Genomic DNA, 17,349 nt, shown 5'->3' on the forward strand with positions numbered 1-17,349 from the left:
CGTTTATCTCAGGATGTGGTATACATATTATTTTAAATAAAGAAAATAACATTGGAATTATATGATAATTTATGTGACTGTTGACAATGTAATTAACAGTTCTCGATTTAGCATTGGAAATATAATATGTATAAACATTACTTTTTTATTATTCAATGCTGCACGCAATCAATTATTATGTTGCTTAGCAAATCATTTATGAACTAAGGCAATATTCATTTATATAATAGTGATATATTGTTGCATATAGTATATTATTTGCATAAATAGGCACTATTTACTAAATGCATTGATAAAATAACCTAGTTACGCAAACTTAAATCTTTTATATTTTAGACACGGCTTTACAGTGTACGCGTTGATTATTAATGGCTACTTTTAGCTATGATTAAGCACCGGAACTACGAATATTTCCGCCACAGTAAACATTCGCGTCAAAAAGGATGCGATATTTACGTATCGCTGAGCTCGAGCAGCAGCTTGCGATACAATCGACGTGGTTATAGCGTTCGCCACAACGTATCATGCAATCAAGACGAGCTATCAAAGAATAATTAATCAAAAAAATTTTAGCAGTGTACAGCTCGAGTATAATAATAGAAATTCTTGACGCCTATTAATTTTCTGCATTTTATATATATTTTTTTAAACAAACAAGTTTATTTGGTAATTAAATTTGATAGACGAGTTTATTTCGTAATTAAAGTCGCATGCCTCATTCTCATTTCTAAACTATGCTTTAATTATGCAACCCAGTTTCTCACAGTTGAAAGAACACACTTTTGTTACACGATTGTTTCATCGGCAGTATTTATCAATATGTCAATATTATTGTCGAATTGTCATCCAGTACGATGTTTGTTATAATACACTGAGAAAAGTGTTTGAAAATAGACAAACCGGAAAATTTTGATTGTATTACATTCAGAATTCTGATTATATCATAATCAGAATTCTATTATATTAATTGTAAGATGTAACTAGGAAATTTTGATTCACATCCATTTTCTCAACCAGAGTTCTAATTAATATAATAAATCATTTTCCTCGATGTAGATAATAGAAGAAATTATTGTTAATACTTTTGAGGCTTCCACGGATGTTTTCTTCAAGAAAGTTTATTTCCGTATCTTAATATTATATATATCATTAAATGCCAACGTGAACACTACAGTTCACTTCATCGGAGAACTGCTTCTCACCCTGATGAAGTAAACCGCAATGTTTATGAAACGTTGGCATTTAATGATGCATCAAGGAAACTTGTAAACCGCGTAACTTTCTTGAAGAAGAAATTATTTTCTTTCGTGTTTGCCTTTTATTTTTCCTTTTACCTATTTACTTTCCGTCGGTGCCTTTTTTCAAGCGAGTTCTACTATCCTCGAGATTGCATTGCATCAAGATCGTTATTATGCGATATGAGCGGGTGAAATCGAAACGTTCTCGAATACTATCCGTGAAGTAATCGTAGCGCTCGAGTACTTTAAATTCAGATCGTTCGATGTAACGGGATATGGAGATATCTTCTTCCTTCCTTGCAGAAGATTATACTTGACGACGCAAAATGGAGACATCACTCGTGATCCTCGGCGAGAAAAACCTCTCGAGATGTCGCGAAGACGTCGAACGCGGCGACGTCCAGTATCTCTGAAGGGGAGATGCACTTTGCGAAGATGAATGGGTGATACAGGAGGACAGGCTCCGACAAAATGTTGATCAAGGAGTATCGCATACCGTTGCCTCTCACGGTAGAGGAATATCGAATCGCTCAGCTGTACATGATAGCGGTAATTATTCCAATTATATTGCCAGTCGCACCAACACACGCAGAAAAATACATACTGCGTGCAAGTATAATAATTATTTATTTCAAGTATTTCAAAAAACTTCGTATATCCATAACCTATCAAAAGTTCATCACAAAGCATCACAGCAAATTTATTCAAAATATATTCTTAATCTTCTAGTGGGGTTTAATACTTCAATCATCAAGATTATTAAATTAAAACAAATTTAATTAGCTTATTATATACGTAAATACACTTCTTCGATTAATGATATTCTTTAAAAAGAAATAAATTTTTGAGTATATATAATAATAAGTTTTTTTAAATTTGTAGAAACTATACATTTAAGATTATTATCAAGAAAATATTCTTTGTTAAAGATAACACACAAATCAAAAGAAGATAAATTGATTTATCTATTATTAATTGATATTTATTTATATTTTACACATTTTAAATGAATTTATAAACATTTAGTTTCTACGATCTACAAAAACTAGGCGTGAATTACAGAGACTTTATTTTAGACGGAACCTCTGATTTCTTTTTTTAGAAGTTGATTTATTTTGATTTGTCTATTTTCTGCTGAGTTTATTTGTGTACGTTTGATTTCATGATATAGATTTATATTGAATACTAGTTGTCAATTCTTCTTGATGTATATTAGCCGTAATAAATTGTATATTATTACTAATCACAATACTAATTCTAATGTAAATTAATTTCTCTCATAAAACGCGTCATACATTGAAACCTTCGCCGTCCGATATCGTCGACGTTACATTACGTTTATTGTCTCTTGTAGTTATTTTGCATGCGCATCTCTATCTTATCCTTTCTTCTTATTTTTTGTTTTTTTTTTCTATTTGCGTCCTTACTGCGAGGATGCCTGTGCAACAGCGACTGTTTTTTCATCGATAAAGATTTTATAGTCGACGATGAATACTCCTTAGTGATCAATAACCGTTCACTCTGTGTTACTCGTGCAGAAAAAATCTCGGGAAGAGAGCAAGGGTGCCGGTAGCGGCGTGGAAATAATCGAGAACGAACCGTACAGCAACGGACCAGGCGGTAACGGGCAGTACACACACAAAATCTATCACGTGGGCAGTCACCTGCCGGGCTGGTTCAAAAGTCTCTTGCCCAAGTCGGCGTTGATCGCCAAGGAGGAAGCATGGAACGCCTATCCGTACACCAAGACCCGCTACACATGCCCATTTGTGGGAAAGTTCTCCGTCGAGATTGAAACTTACTACTTTCCGGACGATGGCCACCAGGAAAACGTTTTCAATCTCACCGGCAGTGATTACAGGAACAGGATCGTGGGTAAAGAGGAGATTAGAGTAGATTAGATTAGATGGAATGACGTGCCATTTAACAGCTTCAAAAAGTCAAAAGTGTAGAATCCTGATTGAATCTGAAAACAAAAATACTGGAAACTTTATTAACTAAATGTCCGTTGTAACAATAGGACGAATCTCGCAATATTTTTCAAATAGATTTCTCTATAAAACTATTTGCTGCAAATTGTGTACGATTTTGTGTATAGACGAATATTCATCGTTTGTTTCTGTCTGTTTGAATTCGGATCAGTTAACACGTTCCGTGCCGTGTAGGTCACCGGATATCCCATTCAAGCCGTTTGACATTTTGACTATATAAAAAGAAACGAAATTATAAATGAACTTTTGTGTCGTGCGTGGGTAATAATTATAACGTATGACGTAATATTGATATTTTGAGCTTTTTAATAATAATTTTTATACTTTTTTTAACTACAATACTATAAAATACATATTATTTATTAATAACTATAATAAACATATACAAAAATAAAACTGACGCGGCACGAAATGTGTTAATGATTCTTCGTGTATTAAAGGGATCTTTTACTTTAATAAGGCAATAAGCGATTTATTGACTTTAATAATTAAGAAATATCTAATACGGTGTCATATTTACTCCGATTGACTCCGCGATAATCTGTTCCCAAGACATAATCGACATTGTCAAGGATCAGCCATATGGGGCCGACTATGTGAAGGAGGAGGACCCCAAGCTATACGTGTCGGAGAAGACCGGAAGAGGTCCGTTGGAGGATACATGGCTGGAGGATTATTGGGCCGATGTGGAAGTATACATCCCCTATTTTTCACTCTTTCTCTATTTCTTTTGAAATATTTTACACCTATCCGCTTAAGTAGTTTCACCGTTGATACATTAGCGATTCTCTCGCTAGGGAAAGCAACAGCCAACGTCGTCGGGAAAGTCACTAATGTGCGCGTACAAGCTATGCCGAGTAGAGTTCCATTATTGGGGCATGCAAACGAAATTAGAAAAGTTCATACACGACGTAGGTTAGTACCGTTACGTGTTCACCTCTTTGCCCCTATCTTGCCCTTTGGATGCCGGGTATTTTGACATTTTTATCTCGAACGGAATCGTTTCTTCTTCTTATTGCGGATCAATTTTGGAAAGATTATTTTCTAGAAATGGAATCAATCTTTTTGAAAATTCTGAGTAAAGATATCGCATGCTCTTTTTTTTGTGTCATAGAACTGAAATAAAATTGAAAACCTCACCAGTTGAATACGCGTTCTCCTTCGTAACGTGAACTAAGAATTCACACGTTCGGTATACACAGAGTGTCTGTCAGTTGTTCATTTTGTCGGAATTAACGAGTCAAAAAGAATTTTTACAACATTGTGCGAGTGTAGAAACATTTTGAATTTGTACAGAATGATATTTAAAGTTAAATATTAGGAAGCAAACAGTATTAAAAGATAGAGTACAAAATTTATATTTACTAAAAAAGCAACTGAAAGGAAGAATTTGCACTCTAAAGTATTCGGCGGTACATTGTTTTTTTTTTTTTTTTTTTTTTAATAACGACGCTTTAGTTAGAGTTTGCCAAAAATTTAACATGATATCAATTTTTATGCAAAGAGCCCGGCAACTAAAGGGTTAACTCTTTCGATCATGAATATCACTGTTTCATTAAAAATCTTTTAATTTAGATTATTTTAAATTAAAAACTAATCATGCGAATATTAAATTGCTATGTTATATTAGAATTCCAAATCTATTATTATCTCCAATATTTTTTTTATACTTTAATTTAGATACTTAGCTGATCTTTACTCGCTAATCAAAGTTGAAGCATCCGAAAAATAAAAATAAATTTTTTAACGTAGAAAATTATCTCGTCTTGAATAATTAACAGAATTATAAGTTATTTTATTATCAATTCGTGCTATTATTTTTATATTCGCGATATCGGACGTTGCCATTTGCTGATACTGGAATAGCTTCTTTCTTCCCGTAATGTACAAGAGGTCGTGATCGAAAGGGTTAATTTTAACCGGTGCACCCGGTCGGCCGTGCGTGAGACGTATTAAGGTCGATTCCAGCTCTGCGGAAGACTATGGTGCGGGCGCACAGGCAGGCCTGGGCTTGGCAGGACGAGTGGAACGGTCTGACGATGGAGGATATCAGGGAGATCGAGCGGCAGACACAATTGGCGCTGCAGCGGAAGATGGGTCTCGGTGACTCGGAGGACGAGCTCGAGGACGGCGAGACTCGGAAAGTGAGCGCGACGGCGACAACGACAACGACGTCGATCACGACGGCAATAGCGACACCAGCGAACGCGACGATGACGTCGGAGGAGTCAGCGGTAGCCAAGACGCTAGCGGCCACCCTGGGCAGTATCGAGAAGAACGAAGAAGTGCAGAGTTCGCCGTCCGTCAGGAAGCCGTCCGATATTCCCATCATTAATACAGCGGCCAGTTCCGAGGGCGAGATTAGTCCCGAGGACTCGCCGATCGATTTGGATGAGATCAAGTAAGATTATTCTGCCCTATTTGTTTTGCGCAAAATGCCGACAGTTGCGCTGGTGAATCAACTTAAATCTTCCGCAATCAAGATTTTATTCTTAAAAAGATTTATGAAAAATTATTCGTCGTACTTATTTAATATTTTATCTATTACCTATAAGGCATGTAATTTATGATAAAATTTGCTTATGTCGTCATTATGTATATACCAGATAATATTACTTTTATTGACTAGTATTCATTGTCAGATCTTATATTTAGGACTTAACTGTAAATCGTAAGATGTCAACCAATCACAAAATCGTGGTAGCATCTTAAGAAATACTTAAGACGGTCTGGAAATAAGAATGACTATGAGAGAGAGAATACCAGTTATTATATTTTCTTAAAATTCTAAGATAATAGCGAATAATTGTGACGATAATTGTGATATTAGTAGTTTGTAGCTTTGACTGAGACTATCGTAAAGAACTAAATAAATAATAAAAAACTAGGTAAAATTCTAGATAATAATAGAATAATAATTAATAATGATATTATTAATGCAGATACGATTTATTAGATTCGATTTGACACGCAATTGAATTAATTGTACATTATTGACCGAACGTTTTGCAGAGATTAATAGCCTGTCGACCTATTATTTTTCATACAAACATATAAAATTTCGTTTGTAATGTATCAAAAGTTTGAAAAAATAAACTACAATAAAAAGTGAAGGATAAATACAATCATGAATACTATAATGACAACTTTATCGATTTTAAGTTCTAACAATTTCGCACGATTAAATCTGAACATGTAGACGAGAAAACTTATCATCAGTCAGTAACGTTTAGTTACAAAAGATGAGCTAATAGTCTCCGGTCAATAATGTATTAACAAATTAATTGAACCAAAAGTAAATTACGTTGTAGAAATACGGCCAGTGAAAAGACCAGGAAGAAGTGGACAAAGAACATACCCGTACATTCGCCAAATTCGAACAAAAACTTCGACATCCAGCTTGCAAATTGGAGGCTGGAAAGCATCGTCAGGGAATCCGAATCCGGCAGCGACGACGAGTTCTTCGATTGTCAGGGTAAGATTATTGCGACGCATGCATATGTATTGCATGCCTGTGATAATCTAGAAAAAACGCATTAACACAACTCGTAATAAATGATAGCAAGATGATAATTCTATGACACGCTGCTTTCCATTGTACACATAAATGAGTCTTAATAAATCAACAAAAAAATTTAACAATAATGACCTTATAAATGTCGAATCTGATTAATTTAAGAAAAGGATATTATTATTTAAGAGACAAATAGTGAATATTTTAAAAAGTCTAAAGCACTATCGAATATTTATTATTATTATCAAAATTAATATCAAAAGCCATTAATTCCAAAATTAATTAATATAGAATAAGTAATAATGTTGAGAAAATTTTCGAGAAAATATTTATTGAATTCTTTAGATATTGTATTATTTGAAGATATCTGATATTCTTCATTCAAGATGTTTCTGTATTATATAGGTGTAATTTCTTTTGAAATATAAAATATTTTCTGTAATCTGACGATATTAATACTGATAAGTCTTATAAGGATGTTCTTTGTTCATTCTTATGAATCATGCGAAAGAAGTGTGTCTTGCAACAATGCATTGATAACTCAAGTAGAAACAACAGCATGTGCTGCGTTTTTATGTGTATCCTCTTTGTTTTTTATGTCGCACCCCCATACTGCAGCTGGGTTCATTATACCTGTTATACGCAAAGGTAGGACACGTAGAGTGATTAAGTAATAAGCGAGATAAGTTACGAAGAGAGAAAAAAGAAGAAAAAAAGGGAAAAGAAAGAAAAAAAAGAGAGCCGTCTCACACACACGTCATTTCTACAGAACTAAAGAATGGCCTTAAAATACGCGTAGACGATGCAATAAATCGAGCTGTTTGGCACATACAATATTTGCATCTTTCAGCGTGACATGCGACTAAGATTAGACTCGAGCATGAGAATCCGCGAAAGCTCACATGCGGCATGCGGCAGCATGGCTACGTAGTAAAGAGACTTAACAGATTAGTGTTAACGAAAATTAATTCGTTTTGCTTACATTAGGTAGAGTTTCACATAGGTATTGCATTAGATGGAGTAATATATGCGAAACGATCAAAATATATATATATATATACATTATATAATCTAGAATTTGAATAATTTATATCATTGCAATTAAATTTTTATTTGCGTTATAAATTATTAGATAAATATTGTTAAAATTATTATTGTTGTTGTGAGATCATGTTCTTTGAAATACTATATTTTATAATTTTGATTCATGTATTATTGCGAGTCCTGTTTCAAAATATATTTGATTAATCTGGAAAAAAGCACATTGCATAAGCAGTGTTAACGTTTCTGATTACGCAGAGGACTTTGAAGATAGCTCTTCATTAGCTAAATGGAGTTCTTTGGATCTTCTAGCAGAAGGGGAGGATACGACCGTGCGGACACCATCTGCGGTAAACGAGCAAGGTTAATATTTATTTTAAAAACTATCCTTGTAGCATAAATGTAATAAATATTACTAAGCTTGCTTGCGTCGCATTATTTACCATGTATTGTAGGTACTAAATAACTAAATTATTTCCATTTTTGAAATATGGTAAAACGTAAAACAAATTTAAATTATTAAAAGGATAACAATGAGGATCCTTTTTTTATTTTCAGAGGATACAATATTTTCGCCTTCTTATCTGCAACGTATCACCAATGAACGAAACAGTAAGAGACTGCAGATCAGCACGTCGGCCAGCATCGACGTGTCGTGTCCAGCATCTCCACAACATTCTCCTACGCATCAACCGTGCAAAATTACTGTTTTAATTATTGTAATACACGGTGGCAGTGTTTTAGGTAACTAGAGTAATAAAAGCTCTTTTGTTCAATTTATATGATTCACAAGCTCTAAGTTTGTTTTATTTATGAAAATTATAGATTTTTATTTTGTATATGTATATTTATATATTTTCTTTATTATATATAATTGTTCAGTGACACGGAATTTTTATTTTCTCTATATTTTTTATTTTATTCATATGGAAAAAAATCAAGAAGATTATGGTATATGCATATAGCATGTATTGAGCCAAAATCACATTTTTGTGTTTCAGACGCGAATGTCGATTTAACGGCAAAAAAGTCAGATATAACGACATTCCGCGGAGCTTTTGAATCCATTATGAGGCAGCATTATCCTAGCATGGTCGGCCATGTATCCATTAAATTCGTCGCCTGTCCTTCCATATGCACTGAAGGCTTGGGCATTTTGTCAAGGTAATATCATCTATTTTTTTTATATTCGAATTATTCATGGATGTTAATATAATTTTATAATTTCATTGTGTAGCCTCAGTCCATACAGCTTCGATATGTCGCCTTCGTGCATGGACGCTCCGCAAGTGACGCACGATACCATTCCGATCGGCGCGATTCCACTTTTAGCGAGCTCGAGCTCTGAATATCAAGACACAGTGTCGCGTGTGGTGATGAGTGCTAACCAAGTGTACCATGACTTCATTAAGAGTGATGAGGGTAAAGGTTTCAGCGGACAGATCTGCTTTGTAGGCGACTCAGTGGGGTCAATCTTGACCTATGACGCCCTGTGCAGAGCGACACAGCACTCAAGACACAGCAGCGAAAACAGCATTCTGGAGGGTACCGGTCAGCCAGGCAACGACAATAGTGGAAATGAAGACGGCAAGCATCTGTCTGCTCCATCTCCTCGAAGAAGGTCTTCTGGCACGAGGTGAGCACAACTAGGATTGTATCAATGACAAATACCTCGATAAATAAAGCTAAGAAAATAAGATAAAAGGGAAACTAATAATTTAGTACGATCTGTTGTGTGTGAATTTATTCATAATGCATTATACACCAGTAGAATTGACTCATAATTATGAAAATCTTAATTAATTTTTATTAATATGTCATTTGCAGTGACAACAAGCTGGACTTCGAAGTAGGTGACTTTTTTATGTTCGGCAGTCCGCTTGCACTAGTTCTCGCTTATAGAAAGATCACCGCATCGAACGATAGGAATAGTTTTATACCCAGGCCGTTAGTCAACCAAGTATATAATCTATTTCATCCTACGGAACCTGTGGCCGCGAGATTAGAACCTTTGATCTCAGCGAGATTTTCCTTGATTGCGCCGGTTAACATTGCTGAATATGGAAAATATCCGCTTGGCAATGGCCAACCTTATCACTTGCGTAAGTATATTAAGATTATAAATAAAGATTAGAAACGGAAGTTGCATTTTTTACCTTTTAAGATTTGTAGCAAAATTAGGAAAAAATTTTAACACAGATTTTAAACTTAATTTCAGTGGAGACTATCCAGACCAATCCGCAACTATACGCTGATGGATTAAATGTTCCCAATTTTCAAATGTCGCATTTAAGAAGATTATCCGATATATCACTTCAAAGTACAATGTCAGGCATTATCGATAATGTTCCTTTACAGGCAGTATCTGCCCGTAAGTAGAAATTATGGTTCGAAGATTTATTTAAAAGTTCGAGTTTCAAATTCAGTTTTTTTTTATTTGGAAAGCTTATTGTATATAATATATTGAAATAGGCTGAAACGTTTATTATCTTATTCCAGTGATGCAAAAATGGTGGGGTACTAAAAGACTAGATTATGCGCTCTATTGTCCAGAAGGTCTCACTAATTTTCCTACGAACGCCTTGCCGCATATCTTCCACGCTAGTTATTGGGAGTCTCCGGATGTGATCGCGTTTATTTTGAGGCAATTGGGCAGAGTCGATGCACCATTGCTCGGCAACGAGGAAAAAGATCTCACTTGCTTCCGTCCAGGTCAACCCAGAGAAAAATGGAATAAAAAGCGTACCTCCGTTAAAATTAAGGTTTATTCCTTTATTAACTTGAATTGAATTTTTAATCTTAGCTATTTTAAAATTCTTTAGCTGCATTGCTTACATTGATATATTTTAGAATGTTGCTGCCAATCATAGAGCGAATGATGTCATCGTGAGGGAAGGTGTACCACAAATATTAGTCGCTAGGTTTATGTACAGTCCTATTGATATGATAACTTTAACAGGTATAAATAATATTAAAAAAACTTTTTAAACTAATCTTTATAAATCCATTTAATCAATAACAAAATCTAGCATATAATCTATAACTTATACATTTATTATTATTATAATAAATAATTTTATGTTGAAATGTTCAATTGTTAAAAATGTGATATTAAATGTAAATAGAAAATATTTATCGTTATGTCGCAGGTGAAAAAGTTGATATCCATATTATGAAAAATGCACCGGCGGGCGAGTGGACATACCTCTCTACTGAGATAACTGATAAGAATGGTAGAATAACTTATAAAATACCAGACGACAAAACGTTAAGTTACGGACTTTATCCAATAAAGATGATTGTAAGGTAATGTATTGTTCTCTTTAAAATAGATATTAATAAATGGTAATTCATATGGATTAAAGTTGTAATCAATAATTATAATTAATTATAATCAATACATTAGTTGAAAAAGATTGAAATTAATATTTCATATTACATGAATGAAAATTAGAATACAGATGAAAATCAATGAAAACAATTAAAGGTTTAATTAATATAAATTAACTTTTTATTTAGCGAGAGAAATTGAACTTTTTAATTGGAATGCATGCGCGTTTACGTTCTAGGGGAGATCATACATCTGTAGATTTTTTCATGGCTGTGATACCGCCGAAAACTGAATGCGTGGTTTTTAGCATAGATGGTTCTTTTGCCGCCAGTAAGTCTGTGAGTGGTAAAGATCCGAAAGTCTGGGCTGGTGCCGTCGATGTTGTGAGGTAATTCATTATAAAGACAAATTAGAACGAATTTTGCGAATTGCATGTATCTCTTTATTTCTGTGAAATGCAAAAATATATCAAAAAATTTTTATTATAAAGTTTTTTTTGCAGAATATATATATGCTTATAGTTGATGATTCTTTATTTATTATTATTCAACATGATTTCTATACAACATTAGGAAATAATTTTACAAGTATTTTTTGTGATAATGCAAAATTGACTTATTAAACAAAAAGATGTCATATCATTATATCTATATGACATCAAAATATATATCTTAACAAAAATTATTTTTTTTATAAAAAGATAGCAAGAACATTATTGAATAAAGCTCTTCTATTATTTCTTGTAGGCATTGGCAGGAACTGGGTTACCTCATCATTTATATTACCGCGAGACCCGATATGCAACAGCAGACAGTAGTTTCCTGGCTGTCGCAACATAATTTTCCTCACGGTCTCGTCTCATTTGCCGACGGCCTGTCCAGGGATCCACTCGCCCACAAAGCCGCCTATTTGAATAAGCTTGTGAAGGTTTGTGCGAAGCTTGCTGTGATTATATACATATGTAGTTAGCATATATAACTAATAATAGAACTATAAATCGATTAAACTCATAGAGGATCAATTCTTAGACGGTGAATATTATTAATTTTTTAATAAACAAATAAATCTACAAATAAATTATTATTAAATTAAATGCTTTTAAATAAATAAATCTGTAACGATGATAGAGAACCGGTTTATTGTGAGATTGCAGTTGGACACTGACAACCGATAAAAATATGCATTCTATATAACGTTACAAATATACTCATTTTAAAATATTTTTTTCAATCCAAAATTGAGAAAATATAATAATTTTTTTTACGTCTTACAATTAGAACGAATACAGATTAAATTATGATCAATTAACTCCATATTTCTTTAATCTACACGATACAATTTTGACAATTGAATTAATAATGATCAATTGGATGTAGGAACATGGTATGATAATCCATCAGGCGTATGGCAGCGAGAAAGATATTAATGTATACACGGCGGTAAGTCTCAAACCGAGCCAGATCTTCATCATCGGCAAAGTATCCAAGAAGCATCAAACTATGGCGACAATACTATACGATGGGTATGCCGCTCATTTGAGCATACTGCAAGCACACGGGGGTTCGCGGCCTGCTCAGGGTAATGCACGTATGGTGATCCCCAGAGGTCAATTCGTCTTACCAGGACAGAATGCATCTCTGCGACGACGAAGGTAAGTTTTTCTAATGATACATTCCGGCAATATTGTAATAAATAATCTTCCCACGCTTCGCAAGGATCAAATATCTTTTTTGTCAGATTCTGTTGTCGTTCGTTACGCTGAAAACGTTGTAGTTATGCATTTACTGCAATAATTGTTCCGGAATCAATTGCACCTGTGATTGTGGATGTTCAACCACCGATTAATATTACCAACCACTTCTGCTTATTCTGACGACACTTAGTTTTTTTTATTATAATTTTTTTTTTCACAGTAATACAGATATCAGAAAGCTTTTCTGTACTATTCTCTACAACCGGTTATTGTGTTAAAAATAATACTAATTTATAATTAATCATTAATAATTCGTTTTTTCTATGTATAACAGTTTACTGTAATTAGAAGAAGGAGGAAAAATTCTATCGATCTTCTTCAAAAGAACTATTCAATTTGTTAACATTGGTGCAACTGACTTTCGAAGCTACAAGGGAAAGATGTAGTTTCAGCATCTTTGCGAGAGCGAGTTTATCCTCTCAACCCTCTGTTGCCCAATTGCTTGAAAAATTGCTTTTAAACGCGATTATTTTGTTCAATTCTTTCGCTACAGGTAGAAACAATCGTTAAATTAATTGCTCAATTGAATTGGTTCAGTAATCGATAATGAAAATTCGAGAAGCTATCTGATGAACTCTCCAATCTTGCAGAAGATATGCATTTTGAAAGGTCGATACACAAATATGCACATCATTGCTGCAATTATATTCAAATTAAAGTTGATTCAATATGATAACAGATGCTGTCAAAACGAAAAAAGAACAAATCTTGACATTTGCACCGCCAACTTGGCACAGATTACTTTCTATATACCTTTGTTGCGGTCAGGCAAGAAAGGGTTGAGAAAGGACACCCTATGCGACGTTCGCGCGTGGGATTGCCATAGCTTTTCAGCTAGCGGCAAAGTGTGTGTGTGTCCTTTGCGTGTGTGAAAACGAGCACCGGCTATGTTCCAGTAACGACACAGCGGTGAACTCCCCGGCGCGCAACAGCGTCTACTTAAAGCGGAAAACCTACCTTACTCACATCTAACACACGCCTATAATCTACGTACAATTTACTTACTCACATTGGTAACTATCTAATAACCGTCTACTGCTTACTCATTGCCATAGGCGCCGACGGCGCGCGATAATCATTCTCCAGTTTACATCAACCAATTGAAGTATATTGCATTTTTACTTGTTAGTTTAACTTGCTTGCTCCACGGTGCTAGTACCCCTGAAGAGCTATTCTGATCTCAATGCAGTTTTTGTAGAAAGGAAAATTGTAGTATAAACCTTTACCCAATCCTTTCTTTTACCCTGGAGAATCGCGGATGTTTTAAGACTTGTTGTTATTGAATTTAACTCAATTAACTTGAATGATTTAATAGTTAACTAAATATTTGATTCAAATCGGGAATGCCTCGGCGCCTATGCCCTCCGCTTTTTCCAAAATCTTTATCGTAGATTCCGCAGCGCGATCTCTTATTGGTAGAAAGATTATATGTAGAATCGTATTATCTTTTCACACAGAAATAGTGTGCATATAACAATCGCAGAAATTGTCAACAATTGGCTTACATTAAGATCTATTAAGATGATATCTGTTATATAGACACATTTAAACGACACGATCGTAGCTGTCATGTATATATAAGGAAGGACGTTGAACGAGGAAAAGGGATAATTGAATTATAGAACGTTCGATTGTGAAAACTGACGTGATTATAGCGACTACCATGTCAGATCGACGTTTCGTAATCAATGGTCCACATTGCTTCGTTCTCCGAGTTCTCCCCTTACGATCGGATTTTTTTACCATTAAAGCGCGCTGCACTGGTCCCACGTCCCTACGCTGTCTAGTCAGTAAAGCGGAAACCCACCGACCGAATTTCGCTGACCAATCTCTTGATTGCAGGTACCTGCTATGAGGATATGTCGCGTTGTCTCAACGTAGTTAAATATCACTTCTCTGTCTCTATCTCTCACTCGGCGAAAAGCTGTTGTCGCCATACCTACGCTCGAACTCATTGTTTGCCTATCGGCTAGTACACAATGTCCAGGATCTGTGGTTAATCCGCTCTATGACCGCTCGCTAGATACGCCCGGGAAATAGAGTCGTTTTCGTAATCCTCCTCGAAACGAACCGGTCTCACTTTAGCGACGAAGGTAAACCGCTGTCTCACGTTCCGCTTGAAACTTGTTAGATGAGTGTTTTATGTCACAAAATGCTAGATCCACCACCTAGACACTCCGTGTTTTATATGTCTCTCAACTGTCGAGACTGTTCTGACTGAATATCTTAAATCTTAATCCTAATTTAAATTGCATTGCGAGTTCAGAACTTATATGATTGGAAAACACATATTTTCAATGAATAATTAATATATCCTTTTCAATTAAAATGTCTATTTGATGTAAATAATTATTTGAATATGGAATAAGTTTTAAACTGTTATTCTGTAATGATTTACTTTTACTGTAATACAATGTACATTAATTTTTTATTTAGGTTTATTAATATAAGTCAATATAATATATATATAAATAGAGATTTAATTAATGATATGTATGCATATATAATATTATATATTTACGATATATAATTAATGAAATTTTAAAGTATTTATTAAAATGTAAGTAAATTTTTTAGTAAACATTAAAATTTATCATCTTCCTTTAAAAAATATAATTTAGAAGTTGAAAAAATGAAAAGTCTTATTTTATAATAAAAAGCTATAAGTTGTGAATCTCGAAAATAATTCGAATTAATCAAGAGATTGCTTATATATAATTTGGAAAAAAGACAGAATTTACAAAAAATATTTATCATACTGTAGAATTTACATAGCAATCAAATAAAACTAATAAATTTTGATTAGATTTTAAAAGAAAGAATCAATTAAACGATCTTGTCAGATGAACGATCATTTCCTTGGTGGTAGATCAGGCTGAATCGTTGCTTGTGCGAAAAGACCACAGACAGCACGAATGGAGATGCGATAGATTTACAGAAGACACATCAGTGCACGATTTTCATATATGTGAATGTGCAAGTTCCGAGAACTCACGGATATACCGTGTGATCTCTGTTTAATTAGAGATAAACGCCGCCCTTCTCACCCGATCATGCATATTCCGCTGTGCCAATCATGATACATGTGTGCTAACGATCTCGTCGCTCTGAGCGGTTCTGGTTCGTTCATAATATTGCATTTCATAGGTGGCGGAATCATGGGACAAACGATAGCATACACTAACGAGAAAGCGGTATCAAGAATTATCGAAAAAAAAAAAGACTAACCGAAATGTAAGATCAGATTCCAGGCAGCTCCTAATAAAAATCTCTTTTTTTCTTGGCGTGCTTGTAGAAATAAATCGATCAATTAATTAGAGAATTCTATATGCCCCGCGAATTATGTATTTTACTATGCAGCTATTTGTTTGCTATCTTCGTAAAGAGAGAAATCGTTTTGCCCTTTTCGCTTATCTACTTACGATTCTTTCTATAGTACTGGCAGCAAGTGCGAAAGAGTATGAAGACTCGATGAGTTTATGATATATCAACTATCTAATATATAGTTTACTAACTTCCGTTTAACTTACTAAATTATTCCACAGATGCTGATATATCCTGCATGTGTGATTACAAATAGAAAAAAATCTGAATTTATGATGGAAACAGAAGAATCAGAGAATCTATTATATAGGGCTAATTTGTAATTAAGAATATAATTAAGGGATTGTAAAATTATATTTTTTTTTATAGTTGCAATTGTCTGCCAGAGCTATGTTATTTTAGGATCGAATAACAGAAGCTTGGACAAGTACAGAATCATCTCGCTTAGTTGAATGCTTAGTGCTACGATCCCCCACGTCATTCAAGGACGACAAGATTTAAATAATTGTTTCGCTGTCATCCGCAGGGCGGACAGGTGTCTTCCGTCTACACATCTGGTTCATTATTCATTAACGCTTCACAGATATGTTATATCACGCTTTTCCAGCAGTACAATACCAATGTAAAACACGCCGCTTTTCCACTGCGCTGTTTTCATTCATCCGCTTTCAATGGCGATCTATTTCACTCGCAAGCGAGTTAAATTACGAAGCACACTATTCTGTATAGGATGCAGAATAAAATATATAAAAAGAATATAAGATGATATTTTTAGAGTTTTGCAGATACTCTTTCTCTCTATATTTAAATTTAAATTGAAACTTTAATGAGTCAACGTAAATCTTAAGAGCTACAAGGTTTTAATGAGTTCCTAAAAGACATGGATATAAAATAGATATATTTTTTAATTAATTTCCATTTTATATATACTCTTTTACTTACTGTTTTAATGATTGAAGATTTAATTATTGAAATATTTCATATTGAAAAAGTTAAAGCTGTAAATTAGCTGTAACTTTCGATAAACTTTTGCTGAGGAATATTTTATTTCAAACTCGTCAAAAATTCACTGTTTTGTATTATATATTTTTTGTGCATCCTGTAAAAATGTTTTGATGTTATCTATGTATAGGATATCGAGAAGTGATATGTATATA

General features: G+C 34.1%; 1 protein-coding gene across 1 annotated transcript; it reads left to right on the top strand.

Annotated features, from left to right (window-relative positions):
- Nucleotides 1-1,590: 1,590 nt before the first annotated feature.
- On the top strand, nucleotides 1,591-12,770 carry rdgB (retinal degeneration B). The gene is made up of 19 exons (XM_018537515.1): nucleotides 1,591-1,787; nucleotides 2,777-3,113; nucleotides 3,782-3,921; nucleotides 4,027-4,144; nucleotides 5,198-5,630; nucleotides 6,541-6,704; nucleotides 6,930-6,938; nucleotides 8,055-8,147; nucleotides 8,343-8,528; nucleotides 8,786-8,948; nucleotides 9,022-9,420; nucleotides 9,612-9,886; nucleotides 10,003-10,155; nucleotides 10,284-10,546; nucleotides 10,635-10,743; nucleotides 10,934-11,090; nucleotides 11,354-11,503; nucleotides 11,862-12,042; nucleotides 12,492-12,770. Exons 1-19 carry the CDS (start codon nucleotides 1,710-1,712, stop codon nucleotides 12,768-12,770), a joined length of 3,687 nt encoding a protein of 1,228 aa, XP_018393017.1. The 5' UTR covers nucleotides 1,591-1,709.
- The last annotated feature ends 4,579 nt before the right edge of the window (nucleotides 12,771-17,349 follow it).

The sequence above is a fragment of the Cyphomyrmex costatus genome, unplaced genomic scaffold (assembly GCF_001594065.2).
Source record: "Cyphomyrmex costatus isolate MS0001 unplaced genomic scaffold, Ccosl1.0 scaffold175, whole genome shotgun sequence".
Lineage (NCBI taxonomy): Eukaryota > Metazoa > Arthropoda > Insecta > Hymenoptera > Formicidae > Cyphomyrmex > Cyphomyrmex costatus.

Bases quoted from the DNA above. Each gene is read 5' to 3' on its own strand.
- rdgB (XM_018537515.1), top strand. From the start codon at position 1,710: ATGTTGATCAAGGAGTATCGCATACCGTTGCCTCTCACGGTAGAGGAA. The intron at 8,529-8,785 runs GTAACTAGAGTA...TTTGTGTTTCAG, and splicing joins ACACGGTGGCAGTGTTTTAG to ACGCGAATGTCGATTTAACG. The intron at 9,421-9,611 runs GTGAGCACAACT...TGTCATTTGCAG, and splicing joins AGAAGGTCTTCTGGCACGAG to TGACAACAAGCTGGACTTCG.